The sequence below is a fragment of the Bufo gargarizans genome, chromosome 7, assembly GCF_014858855.1.
Source record: "Bufo gargarizans isolate SCDJY-AF-19 chromosome 7, ASM1485885v1, whole genome shotgun sequence".
Lineage (NCBI taxonomy): Eukaryota > Metazoa > Chordata > Amphibia > Anura > Bufonidae > Bufo > Bufo gargarizans.
The window spans coordinates 46,500,544-46,518,820 of NC_058086.1; the positions used below are offsets into that span (position 1 = coordinate 46,500,544).

At 44.0% G+C, this 18,277-nt stretch overlaps 1 protein-coding gene across 18 annotated transcripts in view; it reads right to left on the reverse strand.

Annotated features, from left to right (window-relative positions):
• The window catches only part of NFIA (nuclear factor I A), a 285,729-nt gene that overhangs the window by 36,735 nt on the left and 230,717 nt on the right, over positions 1-18,277 (reverse strand). For 8 of the 18 annotated variants that reach the window (XR_006390905.1, XM_044302013.1, XM_044302019.1 and 5 more), the window contains 4 exons: positions 9,503-9,681; positions 8,457-8,486; positions 5,802-5,967; positions 5,053-5,079 (listed from right to left, as the gene is read on the reverse strand). Coding sequence is in view for 17 of the 18 variants with exons in the window: in XM_044302013.1 (XP_044157948.1) it covers positions 5,053-5,079; positions 5,802-5,967; positions 8,457-8,486; positions 9,503-9,681 (402 nt within the window). In the remaining variant the exon portion in view is untranslated. The remainder of the gene's footprint in view (positions 1-5,052; positions 5,080-5,801; positions 5,968-8,456; positions 8,487-9,502; positions 9,682-18,277) is intronic. The other 10 variants (XM_044302020.1, XM_044302017.1, XM_044302015.1 and 7 more) reach the window with 5 other exon arrangements.

The following is an 18,277-nucleotide window of genomic DNA, read 5'->3' on the forward strand; positions in this document are numbered from 1 at the left end:
TTCGTATTTATTCACGTTTTTGGGGTTTTATAGTCTTCTGATCTTCCATGATCGTATGGACTGATGAACTCTGCACAGACATGGACGTCTCCCCACAAAGAGCGCTCTGATAATATTTTATAACTTCAGGCGAGGAGGATGGGAGTGATAGATTGCTAAGGTTATATATATATATATATATATATATATATAGTAGAAATGGATCCTCCTAGCCAGACTGGGAGGAGGAGCTCTAAGGAGTCCCCTCGTTCTTCACCCTTAAAGGGGTCCTCTCACTTCAGCAAATGGCAGAAAGTTACTACCAGACACTTACTAATGTATTGTGATTCTCCATGTTGCCTCCTTTGCTGGCTGGATTCATTTTTCCATCACATTATACTCTGCTCATATCCAGGGGTTACGACACGAGGAGGCTGGGATGGAAGCTCCTGCGCATGCGTGCCTTTGTACTCTCCCACGCTCATACTTTTTCCTACAGTGTGCAAGCACGACCACCGCTGCTGGATTAAAAGGTGGTCGCAACCCCTGGAAACGAGCATTGTATAATGTGATGGAAAATATATAAAATATAGACACTCCCAATATGTTAGTAAGTGTCTTGTATTAACATTTTCAACATGATAAATGCCACTTGTTGAAGCGAGACCCCCACAAGTGGGTACAGATCCAGTTCTAGATTGCAGTCCAGGACTCCGGCCAGAGGACGGAATCAGAAAAGTCAATGCTGGAAGTAGAACCACAGGAACCAGTACAATCCAAGAACAAGCTCAGGGTCAGGATAAGTAATCCGGACACACAAGGATCTGCCTAAACCTGAAATCGAGGGATCCAAGGCACGGCAGCCAGGTCTGACACGGCTGGTGGATAGGAGCACGGAGCTGCGGTGGAAGAGACATCACTACAGCAGGGGAAGATCCAGGGAGAAATCCAGTTGACTTGCAACTGGATGTGGCCAGCAGCTGGAGGTGCTGGGAGAGCCGCGCTGCCGGACCTGGACAAGGTGAGCAACACCCGGAAATAATCAGAGAGGAGGGGATGAGCCTCAGAGAGGAGGGGATGAGCAACGAAGGTTCCTATTCAATGACAACAAGCAGAGATCTTGAAAAACACGAGGAACCCATGCAGACAGTATACTAGAAGACAGTAAAACTTTTCACCCTACATTTGCTGATATCAGAAAACCCCAGAGAGAATTTTGCGGTCACGGCGGTAACGAGCTCTGCCGTCTACTTGCAGCGAACTAAGACGCGAATGGAAATCCCGAACGATACTGGAGTATTGGAAGGTATTTCCATCCCACCGAATCCCTCTGCTTCCTGTAAGAAACACTAATTGGCTCTTTAACAGGCAAGACACAAGAGTTCAAGGTGTCAAACACATTTGCGCACAACTCAGAAGACGTAAATGCGACCACAATCTTCCCTGCTAGCAAATGTGAGCGCTGCTCTGGAATAATGAAATGGGTAAGTAATGACGGCAAATTATCGCATCTTAGTCTCTTATTTAATTATGAAATAGAACTTAAGTGAGCTCGTAAATATCATTAAATGAGCTGTCGGTACCGCGCCACGGCGACGCTCGCCACTATTTCAATCTTATTTTTAAACCATCTACCATATTTCGCCCTCCAGCGCGCGCAGAGGAACGTCTTAATAATTAGCGCAATGTTTTATCCAATTAAGCATCTAAGCAACGTGGTAATTCGTAAAGTGGCGAGAAAATGATGGTTTGTCAGAGGGAATGGCTCATATATAACGCGATCTGGACGGGAGGCAGGGCTGAACGATCAGGGACAGATCCACAATGGCGGCGGCGATCTTCGCATGACTCACGTCTGGCTGCCATCTTAATTATCCTGGTGATTATAGGGGCATAATTAACTCTATCAATTACCAGGGGGAACTAAAGCGGTTTTCCTTTTTTTTTTTGCAAATAAAGTTTCATTCATCCTTCTGGAATGAAAAGTTCTGCAACTTTCTAATCTTATTTACAGTTCAATTTCTCATAGTTTGTAAAATCTTTGCTTACTGTCAGTGAATTGGGGCATTTGAGCTTTCACCCAGAGGCTACAAACCCATATAGATGTTTTACTTCTCACAGCTGAGGATTTGCAACAGTTGTATCCAGACTAGAAAATCCGCTGTGGAACTGAACCTTAGTATAGTAGGGGAACCCCAGAAAAGTGTTTGCACTCTTGGGGACCCTTCAATGCCATTCCTGTCTGGTGGAGGGGTGGGTAAGGGCGCCTTCACAGGCTGCAGATTTTCTGCGTCTGAATATCAGTACCGTACATCTGACTGGGGCTCGCAGAAATCCATGGCTTGCTGCCAAACCAACCCCATTGAGATGAAAGGAACGGGTTTTGAGTCACAGAAACTTCTGCAACAAAATCTGCTGCATGTGAAGGCGCCCCGAGGGTGGTTGCTTACGATGCAGATTTACGGTATGTGCAGAAAACACGCTAAAACCGCACAAAAAATGCACATAAATCCACACTATTTATTGCATTTTTGGTGCAAATTTTCCACAGATCTCACCCTTCCATGGAAAATGGTGAAATCTGCACAAGAAAAAATGCAAGCGTACATGAGATTTGTCTAATCTCATACACTTTGCTGGTACCGTATTAAGCCTCATTCACAGGTCACATTCTCCACGGACAGCACACATCCCTATTCATTTTAATGTGTGTATTTAAACATCAGTGTTTTAGCACGGTCCGTGGGTCCGTTTTTGTAGCACGGATGCATGCTCTATTTTGCCCGTGTTCACGGATCCATTACGCCCATTAAAGTCTATGGGTCCGTGAAAACCACGGATGCCATCCGTGTTTCACGGATCATTAAAAAGAGATTCATTTAAAATTATTTTTCAGCTGTTGAGTGTCAGTGAAACACGGATGCTACACGGACAGCAAAAAACGGACACATGGACCCAACACAGATCCTTCACGGACAGCTTCACGGATGCATCACTCGCCACCTGCTCACGGATTTGAGCACGGACGTGTGAATGAGGCTCTACGCTGTGGTTTTTCTGCACAAAAATCTGCGCTAAAAAAAAGTATGTAATCTGCATCACGTGCAGGTTTAAAAAACTAAAATTTTGCATGGATTCTCTCGGGGATTTCTGTACATTTCCGCACCAAATCCGCATCAAAATCTGCATGTGTTACGTGTGCATTTTCTGCAGCTTTACTGCAGATCTCATCCTCCCATTGAAAAAGGGGAAATTCGCATAAAAAACCACACAATTGACCTGCTGCAGATTTCTAAATCCACACGGTAGAAAAAAGCAACGTGTACATGCGATTTATCTTTGCTGGCACTGTACTATCCTGCAAGAGAATCCGCAGAAGAAAAATGTGTGTAATCCGCAACGTGCGCAGGTAGTCACAATCTTCCATCACATGTCTATACTGCGTTACAAGGCATCTGGGGATCAAGGAATCTGTGGGTTTTCTGGGAACCCTGATTGGGAAATACTGCCCTGTGGGTGCCTCACATTGATACATTGAAACAAGCTATCCGGCCAGGAGAGTGTTTAGTTTGGATACAATTGTAACTAACTGTAAAAATCAAAAAATAAAAACAAAAGAAGTACAAAAATGGAGCAGCGCTCTTTGTCTCCTTTGCCTCCAGCATTTCATAGATCATTGCCAGATGACAGGTATCAGGACCTCCATCTTTGTGGGGTGGGCTTTAACTCATTATACCCTCAAAAGCAAACCTTTCTATCACAGCAGAAGTCCTAGCACTGAGTACAAGTGTCTACACGGCTACCTACAGCTTAGATTATTGGCGATATTTCAAGTAGTAGACTTTTCCGCAGGGATGGTTTTCAGGAACCATTGTCGAGAACAGGACCAGCAGAAGCAACCATTGACCCTTTTATTGCCCAAGACCACCATGGAATGTAATATGAACCCATTCTCTGCTTAGACCACCAAGCATTTTGATGTGGAAAACCAACTCAAAATGTTTCCGGCCCTGATCCTTTTATATTGTGCAGACTCTAAAGCAGGCGTCCTCAACCTGCAGCCCTCCAGCTGTTGTATAAACTACAACTCCCACAATGCCCTGCTGTAGGCTGATACCTGTAGGCTGTTCGGGCATGCTGGGAGTTGTAGTTTTGCAACCGCTGGAGGGCCGCAGAGTTTGAGGACGCCTGCTCTAAACAGTATGATCATATAAGTGGAAGTCTTCGTGAGCAGGAGCCACCGTGGACCATTTCCTGCTCCCATAGACTTATAATGAGCGTTTACGGCCGACTCATCTCATGAAACTCTGCATAAAAGACAAGGAACCTGCAAGACGTTGGTGCGAGATCACACTTGGTCTGGGCTGCGAGAGCCCCGTCGGGATTAAAAATCATAAAGTTAATGCGCGTGAGACCGAGCATCGCTCTTTTATCTGCTGTTACTTCGAAGAGCTTCCTGTAATCAGGCGAGGCGCACTTACATCTCAGGACTATAACTTATTCATAACCAGGGTAACTTTTTCTGCTTGCAGGATGTCCCAGCTCGGCTCCATAACCATCTTGTAGGAAGTAACGAGTCAGCAGCACATTACCCGCTGCACTGATGTAATTAACTCTACTGAGTGATTTTCCGATGAGAAAGTAATGGGCGAGAGCAAGGCAGCTAGCTGGGCCGCTATAGTCAGGCAACTACAGCGGCCCGGAGAGCAGGGAGACCAATGGTCCCCGTCTGTGCAAACCTGTTCCATAACGGATGGACTGGACACAATCCTAGCGTCCAGCTCTCGCCAAGGATTCCTTAAAATAATATTCTATAGACCAGGGATCAGCAACCTCCAGCGGGTTCTAAAACTACAACTCCCACAATGCTCCATTCGCTTCTTTGGGAGTTAGCCAAGCATGTTTGCATGCTGGGAGTTGTAGTTGCACAGCTGCTGGAGTGCCGAAGGTTGCTGATCCCTGCTATAGATATTACCCATCGGACTAAACATGTGACACAATGATTAATAATGGACGGTCAGGACACATGGCTGTACAGTACGGAAAATGAAGACACCGAAGCATTGACCCTACCTGCTGAATTAAGCAATCCTGTCTGTTCTGCAAGGGCCGCAGAGAAGGAGAAGTCAAAGATTAGTCAAAAGTTGAAAGACAAGTAAAGAAAACAAAGGTGAAGATTGCTGCTGCATTGATAAGATGTTATAAAATAAGAATACAGAGTTATTACATATATGATATCATAAATACATGTGTCTCTGATCTCTAGTCAATGGATACATTGTTATATAAACAGTCAATGGATACATTGTTACAGCAGAGATAAGAATTATATACTCTTTATTTTATATTGTTTCCAATCTTTCATGTCCATTTCTATTATTAATTTCACTTTGAGGTTTCTTCTGCAAGTCTAACCTCAGGTATTTCTGATAATAAATTCAAGCGGCGTTAGGTGAATGTGGAGAATATGAAAGTCTTCGGGGTTTTTTTTGGGATGCTTTTAAATAAATGATGTGAACCGAGCTCCAGGAAGTTCACTTGCAGCTTGACTAAGAAAACAGAGAGTGCGCGCGCATAAAATCTAGAAGTGAATCGGCCCCATCGGAACCGCCGATATTGCATAGCACCACAGCATAAACGATAGGGGCACGGCCCGGCGATGACACCGCCTGTATACAAATATGACGGCCCCAGAGGAGGTTTAAAAAAATAACTTGTTAAAACATAAAAAAAAAAAAAAAATATGACCACATGAAACCTATTGTATAAAGCTGTACAGGCAGATTATGGCCTAGTAATAAAATCTACCACTTGTTACTTACTCGGAGAAGTGGGAGATGCGGCTCCTCCTTCTGTAGACGTAGTTGGAGGCTTTGTGTCTGGCACTGGCAGGGGCACAGGCCTGGCCATTGGTGGCGGAGGTGGTGGTGGCAACATGGGTGTAGGAAGGAATGGATTGTGCACCTTGCCTTGGCTGCTACCATTGGGCTGCAAAATACCAAAAAAGAAATAAAAACACTTAAGTCAAAGACAAATAGATCTAAAAAAAAATAAAAAATCCCCCATACTTTACACTGCAGCTGTGATTCAGACCATGTGTTGTCTGTTCCTGCAGTCATACTTTCCTATCTGAGTTCTGCACCTACAGACAGTACAGGGGGAGGCAGATGGAAGAGAGTAACAGGTGACTGCAGGATCAGACTACCCTCAGGGATTGACTGTAGTCTGTAGCCGTGTAGATACACATAGGTCTGCATGACAGCTGTATACACAAAACGGAAGATTTCTATTTTTATTTTAAATCAATATTATTTGCTTCATTTTTTTTACATAATGGAAAAATCAAAATAAACAAATATGTATTTGTAATTATGTAACTGAAAATCCCCTGAAAGGTTCCGGATTATCCCCTGTTCTAGATTATTCAATGTCAGACTTTCTCTTTAATTAGAAAAAGTTCCTGACTGGTTGTCCTCCTATGGAAATCCACAATATATTGCATTTCTGTGCTGGATTATCAGACTTTCTGGATTGCTGGTTGCTGGATTAAACAATTTTGATTGTAGGATGGATTTGGAATCTCCGTTTATAATCCCTTACTACGTTGCGTCCGGGGAGGTTATTCCCTCGCAGAGCGATCACACTGACGTCAGGACAGCACGGAGCAGTCACTGTTTGTTACAATGTATCGTCCGCCCGAGTGATATATATTCCAGTGTGGATCTTTTCGCTGACTCGTAAATCTGATCCCTTCGCTTAGAATCACTTAGCATGGTACAAAAATGGAATAAACTTCCATCTCAGCGGCGTGCCCGTCTCTGCGGCGTGCCGGCATAACTGTAGATTTAACATTTTATGAGGCCGGGCAGTGAGCTTAATTTATGGAGCAATAGAATTTAGGAGGCCGAGCGCTTGCAACTGTCTGACAATATCAGTTCTGACAACAGTCAACAAATTGATCCGCCATACAGTCATCTCATCCTACATGCAGCGCGCTCCGGGGGAGAAGAGAGACGCCAGCCGGCGACATGATAAAATTGGTCTATGGTGGTTTTAAGGAACAATAAAATCCTTTAGTGAGGTCTTTATAACTTCCAGAATGGCGGCTCTTCTGTGCCCGTCTCGCAACCCAGAGAATGAATCTTCCGTCGTGAAATTGGGACGGGTGCCCCTGACTGCCGATGCCCTGGCTGTCAGAAAATGTCATAGGAAGCTATAGAATACAAACTATGGAGGATACTGCCACAGTCATAGGAAGCACTAGCTAATTCTTTAACTATAACTTGCAATTGCTTAAAGGGTGTGTAGAATTTTGCAATTTTGCTGCAACGTTTCTAGAATAAAAAATAAGCAAGTCTTGATTAAACATCTCCTCCAATTCAGACCCATGTGTTTCCGTGGTTACAGACTACAATAGACCTTGTGTAGTCGGATCCCGCAGACCTGTTCTCCTACCTCTGTCTATAGGTTATCAAAGCAGAGGGAGCAGAGTGGAGTGTCACATGACTTCAGGATCAGACTACACAGGGCTTGTTTGTAGTCTGTAACCATGGAGACACATAGGACTGCATAGGAGCTGTATACAGAAAACGGTTGGAGATTTTTAGGTAAAAAACTATTTGCAAAGTTGCTTCATTTCCGTATTTAAGATACTGACAGGGACTATTGCCCCTGAGAACCACCTGGCGGAAGTACAACAAAGAGCGGCTCTCACTCTGCAGACCTGGTGTGAAGAAACTGACCCAAAATGTGCACTCCCTTTAAATTTGGCAAAGACTATTTAAGCAATTTTCTGATATAGTTTGTGTTAAAGTTTTGAAACTTAACCCTTTAGTGCTAATTCTGCCATTACCTTTTCAGCCATGCGTTTTATGGACTAACCTGTAGTGCACTGGCTCTGACTGTTGCAAAACTACTCCTCCCAGTAGGAATGGGGTAGAATGTTTGGCTACAAATGCCGCACAAATCACAGAGAAATCTGGAATATTTTTTTTCCATAATTTAATTTACTAAATTTGCACTTTCAAGTCTTGGTAGTCCATGCGATTCAGGACTTGGACCTGGGAAGAGTCGCTGCGTCTCAGATACTTTCTTGCAGCTTTTCTTCGGCATTCACAGATCCGCAGACAGATGAATACCAAGCGTAAGAAATTGGACGTGCGGTATGCAGGGTTCAAGTACTGGTCAACTAGAACTCAGGCACTTGATCTACACGTATAAATAACATCCAGACCTGGAACATCTGTCTTCCCACAAGTTGCTAAAGATCATTTAGCCGGAGCCATTTCATGTTGTAGCTTTATTTCAGCCTTTTCCTAATTTATCTCATCAGACCCCCCCAGTAATAGCATTCTGTAATAATTTCATTTAGGGCGACTATAAACTATGAGCAAAATAGATTTAAAAGGGGATTAATGAACATAGCGCTCAAGCTGCAATAAAAACACCAAAAAAGTATCATAAAATAAGTCATTTACCCAGAATGCGTCGTGTCCGAAGTACTGTAACTGAAAATGTCATATATAAATATTCAACATCTTGATATAATCTATATAGATAGATTAGGTAACTTTCCAAACTTGTACTCGAGTCACATCCAGAGCTGTGTTCACAATTCTGCTGGCTGCTACTTGGAATACATCAGCTTTGTGTTAGGAGAAAATAGCGGAGCTCCTGCAATGTACTGTCCTAGTGTAAATGCTACATCTCCCACCCTGTACTAGGTACACAGCGACTCCGCCAGCAGAATAGTGAGTGCAGCTCTGGAGTGTAAAACAGCATGTAATTCAGAATCAGTACAGGGTATGTAATGTATGTACACAGTGACTCCACCAGCAGAATAGTGAGTGCAGCTCTGGAGTATAATACAGGATGTAACTCAGTATCAGTACAGGATAAGTAATGTATGTACACAGTGACTGCCCCAGCAGAATAGTGAGTGCAGCTCTGGAGTATAATACAGGATGTAACTCAGGATCATTACAGGATAAGTAATGCAATGTATGTACACAGTGACTGCACCAGCAGAATAGTGAGTGCAGCTCTGGAGTATAATACAGGATGTAACTCAGGATCAGTACAGGATAAGTAATGTATGTACACAGTGACTGCACCAGCAGAATAGTGAGTGCAGCTCTGGAGTATAATACAGGATGTAACTCAGGATCAGTACAGGATAAGTAATGTATGTACACAGTGACTGCACCAGCAGAATAGTGAGTGCAGCTCTGGAGTATAATACAGGATGTAACTCAGGATCAGTACAGGATAAGTAATGTATGTACATAGGGACTGCACCAGCAGAATAGTGAGTGCAGCTCTGGAGTATAATACAGGATGTAACTCAGGATCAGTACAGGATAAGTAATGTATGTACACAGTGACTGCACCAGCAGAATAGTGAGTGCAGCTCTGGAGTATAATACACAATATAATTCAGTAAAAGGTAAGTTCACTGTTGGTAAAGGACACATTTCAGGGATAGGGGGGCAGACACTTCTGTAGTATAAAAAGCAGTCCTTACGTTTAGGAACCCCACCTGTCCAGCCTGCTGACCGGCTTCTGGGCAGACAAGTTGGACAAACTCTTTCAGAGTCTCCTGCGGGTGATAGCGGATTGCTGGATGAGAGAAGTACGGCCCAGGTTGCTGGATGATGGGCGACGTCGGGAAATGTAAGGTTGATGGCGGTGCATGCGGACTCGCTGTGAGAGAGAGAAGAGAGCGGCTGTTATCTCTGTTTGCTGTAAGACATTCACAGTTCACGTAAAGGTCTGAAACGTCTTCTAAAAACAAATATCCATCGCAATCGCACTCCAACAAAGAGCGCATTGATACAATGTATACCCAGTGAGACGGATACACGCTTCCTGTCATACACAGGTCATCCCAGGGACAATTCACAGCTTTCTGCTGCAGTTCACTCTTGTATCACTGAAAAATATTGTTTTATGATTACACACATGATAGACCCAGGCAAGATGGCGGCCAAGTATGCAGGATGAATGTAAGAAATGTAACAGTGTAACTCTAATGTATTCAACTAATGCCCTGCTGCTCTCCAGCTGCTCCAAAACTACAACTCCCAGCATTCCCTGACTGGTCATTACTATTGCTCTTTAGACTTGTGATTTAGCATTTCAATGAGTATCTGAAATGCTGACAGCAAAGGCCTATGTACCTTAGTGACAGTCCATGTGGCAGCTATGGGGCCCACATACAGAGGCTCAGGTGGTGCCCAACCTTTATTGGGTGAGGACACTTAGAAAGAGATACTACTAGCCTCTGCACCATAATCACACTAGGAAGGATGAGACCTTACCTTGGGGGTCTCCACTGAGCCTCAGACAAAGGATGGGAACCGTATAACAGACCCTACTGGCAATTGAGGCAGCCTGTATGGTTGATATGGGGCCCTGGTTGATCCAGTCCTTTACTGCGTTGAGGGAACTTGAAAAGGTCTTTCTACTAGTCTTGGTATCATAATCACACAAGAAAGGATAAGACCTGCCCTCAGACAAAGGATCCTCAGACAAAGGATGGGAACAGACCCTACTAGCAATCGAGGAAGCCTGTATGGTTGAGATAGGGCCCTGGTTGATCATGTCCCTTAGTGGAGGAGGGCAGTTGAAAAGACCCTTCTACTAGTCTTGGTACCATAATCACACAAGGAAAGATGAGACCTGACCTTGGGGGGTCTCCACAGACCCTCAGACAAAGGATGATGGGAACTGGATAACATGCCCTACTGACAATAGAGGAAGCCCATATGGTTATTATGGTGGCCATGGTATTTCCAATCCTTTTCCTTACTGGATGGATCTGTGCAGGATGCCCCTCCCTAGAGGAACTGGAACATACCAAACAAGTGTGTGTGTGGGGGGGTTGGGCAGACACCAGATCCTACTGCTCTGGATGGCAACATAATAAGGGGACAGATTGATTGTTGCCATTGGACTAGTCCACCACTTGGTTATATGGAGGTAAGACCCAGAACACAATGAAAGTGGCCTCCTCTTGGGATTTTGCTATAGGGACCCTCTCTTCTATGTACACCCCTGGGAAGCACCATTGGTTTTGTCTGGATCGGCCCGTGCCTGCCAAGCTTAAGGGAGTAACAAATCTAAAATCCTGACATAGACCTGAGAATAGATCACTGCCCCTCGGAGCGATTAATAATGGATTATAAATGAGGAGATTGATATCTTTTTCACTTCTTTTTCCCCGCACTGAACGGTCTCTTTATAATGTGGATATAAGGAGTATAATGTAGACGGTCACGTGCGGCATGAATACAATGCAACTACTGTATTGTTCCCGCACTGAAAGCCAAAGTGTTTAATGAAATACAATACCTTTAGGCCAGGTGACGAAATAACGCCTCGGCTCAGGTTCTTGGAGGAAGCAGAGATGTTTGAAGTGTAAGACACACAATACCGGGGAGCTTTATGGAAAGTGTTAATTGGTTTGCTGGGAGGTGACCTCATCGCGGGGGCATTTATGGCTCAACCGCAAATCAATTTATCATTGTTCTACTTTTATAACACGGGGCTATTATGATTATCATCATGTGATGGCGGCACGTTGCCATGAAGATCCTGAGAGACAGCCTTACAGTCACATTAGAAGAATGTTACAAGAAGAGAAGCTGAGACCAAGCTGTAGCGATGGAGGCACCTTCAGTTTTTGCATTTGGCACATCTATAAGATATGGAAGCTTACCCTAAATCCAGGGCATTTTTTTTTATCATGTTGCACAGTGCAGGTGCATAATGGTTGGCGCAATCTACGCGGTCTAAGAAAAAGTTGCAGGGGTAACAGTGGCCCTTCGTAGTCCCTCCATGAGGCCGCTATGAAGAGGTTCAGGTGGTTCATATCCGCACAGCACTTGGGAAGACCTTTTCCACCAGTCTTTGCAGCATGAACACACAAGGGAGACCATAGGGGTCCCAATGACCCTCTGAGACAAAAGATGAGCATAGGCCCTAATGGCAAGAATGGGGAGTATGCCTTCATCGGAGAAGCAGCCAGTGTGATTGCTATGGGGCCCTTGGAGAGAGGAGACTCTGGTTGATCCCATCCCCTCTGTGCAGAACTCCCCTCCCCAGAGGAACTGAACCAAATAGCAAAGGGGGGGGGGGGGGGAGAACTGTCTCCTGTATACATTTATATCTCAAAAGTGAATATAAATACAACATGTATATAAAATAGGAAATAATATAGCTCCAAAAGAAAAAAAAAAACCTATACATATATACACCCCCCTAGTATATCAGTATATATATATATATAAAAAAATAAAATAAATAAATTATATATATATATATATATACACACACACCGGTATATATATATATATACACACACATACACTGTTAAAGCGAGCAGCACTCCAACATGTAATAAAGTTTAAAAAAAGGTACGTTTATTTACCCATATGGCGTTGCGACGTTTCGGCTCTATATAGTATAGCATAGAGCCGAAACGTTGCAACACCATATGGGTGAATAAACTTTCTTTTTTTCACTTTATTACGTGTTGGAGTGCTGCTCGCTTTTACAGTATATATATCGGGTAAGCTTGTCCCCATTGAACATGCACCCGGTTTTGATTTTTTATTTTGTAATTTAAGTCAATGCTGCCTCTCTTTTTTGTGTATGTATATATATAAAGGCCTCATGGGCTTGATAAAGGCCTCATTGAGCAGGCCGAAATGTCGCTTGGACTAAAGTTTGGGGTCTTCACCCGTACACTGAAAGCTGGAAGTGCTGCCTCGTTATTTATTCATTTTATATATATATATATATATCGGGATATTACCAATAAAAAAATAAACATTTTTTTTAAAACAGATTACATAAAATACATAATAATATTACTAAGAATCATATATAAAACATACATATACAATGCACAAAAGTCTAAGTGTCTCTGGGGCAATCCCCCCCCCCCCCCCCCAGTGTTGGGCCACATTACAAGACATCAATCGCCCCGTCTTCCCGCTCAATTCATTTGTCTTCCAGATTGACCATATCAGAGTGCTAATTGAAAGCGCCACTGATTCTGCTGATATGAGAGGCTTTAATACATCATATAATAGGCGTCCTTTATCGGAAATATAAAGAGTGACTCTTTAATAGGGGAGGCTGGCGATGCTCCAAGCTCTGCACCCCCCGGTGTCTAATGCAAGGAGATCAGCAAACAAGAAGCTAAACAGTCATTTTCTACCTTATCAGATAGGAGGATCAAAGCCGTTACTTAGCCGGTTCATGTCCCCCCCCCCCCCCACCTGCTGAGAATACCTTAATGGTTTGCATTAGTCAGAAATGCTCACAGATTAAATCCTTTAAAAAAATAAATGGACAAGATGTCATCTGGGCAGAGCATGCGTTTAGCTGACACATATTCACAGGAAAGCGCGTAATTATAAGAGAGCCATTAGCGCTGCGCACTAATTAATCTAGAAAATGCCTGTCAACAAGTCGCACTTCAAGGATACTTCAACTATCTCTTTGAAAACTAATGACAGATCACAGATTTCCGCTGCGTCGGCGCTATCTGCTCTGCTGGTGATTTTTTCTGCTAATTACTCACAAGCTAGCAACTAATTTTCTATATTTTTTTAATATATATTTTAATTTTGTAGCATCCAAAGACTCAATAGTAAAGTTTAAATCTGCAAAATTACTGTCATGTAAAACGGACTGGTGGCTCCTTCAAGGGGATGTCCAGTTTAAGCAATTCTTCTGCAATCACCATGTTAGGGAATTCTAGGTTAATAGAGGATACACAGTGGAGAGTGTCTACGAAGAGTGTCTCTCACCTTGGAGGACTCAGCACAACTATAGAATGCAACAGTGCAGATTGTGTAATTCTTCATTTCTCCTGCGGAGGCACTGTAGGGGAAATGAACGCTTTCTTACAGGTTCCATCACTGATTACATCTGATCTGGAGCAATCTGCCTATTGAGTTAGGTCGTCTTCGCTGTACAATGCAATACAAAAACAAAAGACAGACCACAGACAGTAGCCTTTTGTTTTTGGACCCCATACAATACCCCAAAGTATCCCAAGTCAGTTGATGGAGAGGGTAGAAGATTGGGAAGCTCAGACTAGCTTACCAACAAACGTGTAAAATAGAGGACTTCTTATTTCCATGGGTACAGTCAAATAAGTGAAAGGGGGGGGGGGGGGGGTCCAAATATGATGCCTCACTTCTATACAAAGGGTTGGAAGGAAGGGTCAGATAAACGATGGCCACGGTCTGGTTATTGCTGCAAGATCAGTGGGAACCAGAGCGTGGCAGCGGAGCAGAAGATAAAGATAAAAAGTAAGGGGTTTACATTTATTTTATACAATTCATTTCCTGTGCAAAGTTTTTAAAATTTCAGATAACCTCGATAATCCCCCCTCAATCACTGCCGATCTGCCTCTAATTTGTATCTCCACCCTTCCTCCTTCTGTACTCCACCCCTTTTAATCGTTATTAATATCTTTCCCCCCCCTCTTAATAGTCGCTGTTCTCTACTCAACCCCCTTAATTACCCCTGATTTTACTTCATCCACCCTCAATGGCTATTGATTTGTATGCCCCCTCTTAATAGTTGCTGATCCATACTCCCCCTCTTAATAGTTGCTGATCCATACTCCCCCTCTTAATAGTTGCTGATCCATACTCCCCCTCTTAATAGTTGCTGATCCATACTCCCCCTCTTAATAGTTGCTGATCCATACTCCCCCTCTTAATAGTTGCTGATCCATACTCCCCCTCTTAATAGTTGCTGATCCATACTCTCCCTCTTAATAGTTGCTGATCCATACTCTCCCTCTTAATGCCACTAAACTGTACTCCCCCTCCTAATCGATACTGATCAGTATTCCCCTCTTAATAGCTGCTGTACTCCTCCTTTCAATTACTGCTGATCTGTACCGCATCCACCTTAAATTACTTTTGAACTGTACTCCCCCTCTTCATTTCCCTCAATCTTTGCTCCCCCTATTAATTGTTCCTGATCTGTACCCCCCTCTAATTGCAGTTGATCTGTACTTATCCTCTTTGTTCATCTGCACTCCTCCTCTTAATTGTTGCTCATCTGTTTTCCCCCTCTTAATCACTCACTTCTGATCTATAGTACCTCTATTAATTGCTGCTGATCTGTACTCCCCTTGATCGCTGATCTGTACTCCCTTGATCACTGCTGATCTGTACTCCCCACCCCCCCTTGATCGCCGCTGATCTGTACTGCCCCTATCAATCACTGCTGATCTGTATCCCCCCTCTCGATTGTGGCTGACCTGCACCCCCCTTCATCACTGATGATCTGTACCCCCACTTGATTACTGATGATCTGTACCCCCACTTGATTACTGATGATCTGTATCGCCCCTCTTGATTGTGGTTTATCTGTACCCTCCTTGATCACCGCTGATCTGTACCCTCCTTGATCACTGCTGATCTGTACCCTCCTTGATCACTGCTGATCTGTACCCTCCTTGATCACTGTTGATCTGTACCCTCCTTGATCACTGCTGATCTGTACCCCTCCTCTGGATTGTGGCTGATCTGTACCCCCCCTCTTGATCGTGGATGATCTGTACCCCCCCTCTTGATCGTGGCTGATCTGTACCCCCCCCCCTCTTGATCGTGGCTGATCTGTACCCCTCCTCTGGATTGTGGCTGATCTGTACCCCCCCTCTTGATCGTGGCTGATCTGTACCCCCCCTCTTGATCGTGGCTGATCTGTACCCCTCCTCTGGATTGTGGCTGATCTGTACTCCCCCGCTTAATTGCTGCTGATCTTGTTCTCTTTCATAAACACATTTGCTTGTAAAATGACTAAATGAACATTCTGTGGCCTTAACAGATCTGCAAGAAACATGTTAACACGGTTCTCCGTCCGTGCAGCGGGAACTCCAAATTAACTCGGCAGGACTTCCCTCGCAACCATCTACATGCAAATTATGACTGCAATAGAGCTTTCAGTTACACTTGCGCTTAGTAATTATTGAACCTTTCCACGAAGGGAAGGCGAGTGATCATTGGCCTTCCAAACACAGGCCCAGCGTGAGGCGATATGGTTAATTTAAAATACTACTAACCTAAGCTCTTCATTACGGGGAGATGGACGGAGCAATCTCCTGGTTAAATATTTCCTTGGCTCGGCTGCCATCCCCTCCTCTGTAAGGCGGAGGCTGCGCTCTAATTACATGCTCTCCGCCTTTAATTGCGCGCTTTTCCGCGCACCTTCACAATAACAATTAGCAGAGCCTGGCAAAGACAATTCATTTAAAAAAATGCTAGGGTATTATTGTAAGATCTCTGCAGAAAAGTCGCCTGTTCCCAGCGACGGATCTCCCGCCGGTTTATTGTGCGGTACAGGCATTATGCGGAAAAACATCCCAAGACACCCGAGGACGGGCGATTCAGTGCACAATACTCCTATTATGTATAAACAAGGCAAGACTCAGCCAACACACACTCTCATTTACGACCCTCGGAGCTCCGGATAATTATACCGGTCGCCCGCATCATTTATAAAAGCAAAAGACAAATGCCAAGACAAGTGCCAGGTGTAACGAGAAACTGCACCCATAGGTGTCACTAAAGAGACAGGAGCACAACTCTCAACATCCGCAGATAGAAAGAAAGGAAGGGTATGCTGTATGGGCAGTGCCATCATAACAGTGCCAGTGAGATCTATTACAGTGCCAGCTATAGCGGCGCCAAAACCGTACCTGGCACAATACCCGTACTACAGTACTCCCAAAATATTAGCCAGCTCAAACCATAGTACCATCATCAGAGTGCCAGCAACAGTACCCCCATAACAATACCAGCCACAGTACCCCAATAACAATACCTGACACAACCCCCTATAACAGTACCAGTATCACTGCCAACCAAGAGTAATTTTCTATCAGTGCCAGTCGAAGTAAACTTATAACAGTGCAGGCTAGAGTATGCCATGATAGTACCAGTCAAAGTACCCCAAAACAATACCTGACATACTACCCCTATAACATTACCAGTCACAGTAACCCCCTAAGAATACCCGATGAACCACCTCCTATAATAGTACAGTGCCCAATAATACTACCAACCACAATGCCCTTATTACAGTACAGTCTACCCCCCATATCTGCACTAGCCAGAATAGCCACAGTACCTTATAATAATACTTGAAAAAGTACCCCATAACAGTCCCAGCCATAGAGCCTATACTATTGTTAATCACAGTGATCTTGAATCAGTGCCAGTCATAATACCCTTATAACAGTACCAAACATAGCGCCCTTATTACAGAAGAGGCATAGTACACTATAACAGTACCAGCCAGAATTTTACCTATAAAAATTTCAGTCAAAATGCCTGCATATGAGTATTAGGTAAAGTTCCCCCACAACAGTACCAGCCACAGTGCTCTATAATACTGTTAACCATGCCAACCATAATGCCCATATAACAGTTAGGCCACAGCGCCCATATTACAGTAGAGGCTACCATATACTGCAACAGTAACACCCATAGCTTCCCTATAACAATTACAGCCATGGTCCCATCATAACAGTATCAGCCAAAGTACCCCCACAACAGTACCAGCCATGACACCCTTTGATATAACCAGCCACAATGCCCCATAATACTGTTAAAACTGACCTTGTGTTAGTTCAAACTATACTGCTTATAACAGTGCCAGACACAGTACTTCCTAAAAATACCAGCCAGTGTACCCCTATAACAGTACCATCCACAGTACTCTCAGAGCAAGACCTGCAACAGAATCTCCATAACAATAGTAGCCAGAGTATATCTGACACAGTACCCCATCAGACACATCGACTCTATATGTACCAGTAAAGGATCACATGCATTTGATAGATTGCATGACTGGCCGGCCATAGTGAATTACACCATGCCTTATACTCAGAGCTGCATTCATAATTCTGCTATATGCCAGTTCATGGAATTCATCAGACATACTCTAAAACCTTAGATGGGATTGTATGGGGCACTATGGTGAGAGACTTGTGTTCAGGGATACTCTGACTGCTCTGCAGGGTGAGCTGGTAACAATGTAACACAGCAGAGCATGTACTGGAAGGGTCAGCAGGAAAATGTAAGGTTCTGCCAGGGCTGTCGCTGTGGGGGGCAGAGGAAGGAGTCGCCCCTGGCCCTGGAGGGAGAGCCCTCTACCACATAAGAGGACACTGGTATTATAAATGGCAAATAGTAGGTGGGGGCCCTATTTTCTACAGGGACACAGAAGTTTCAAGTTACATCGCTGGGTCCTGCCATGTAAG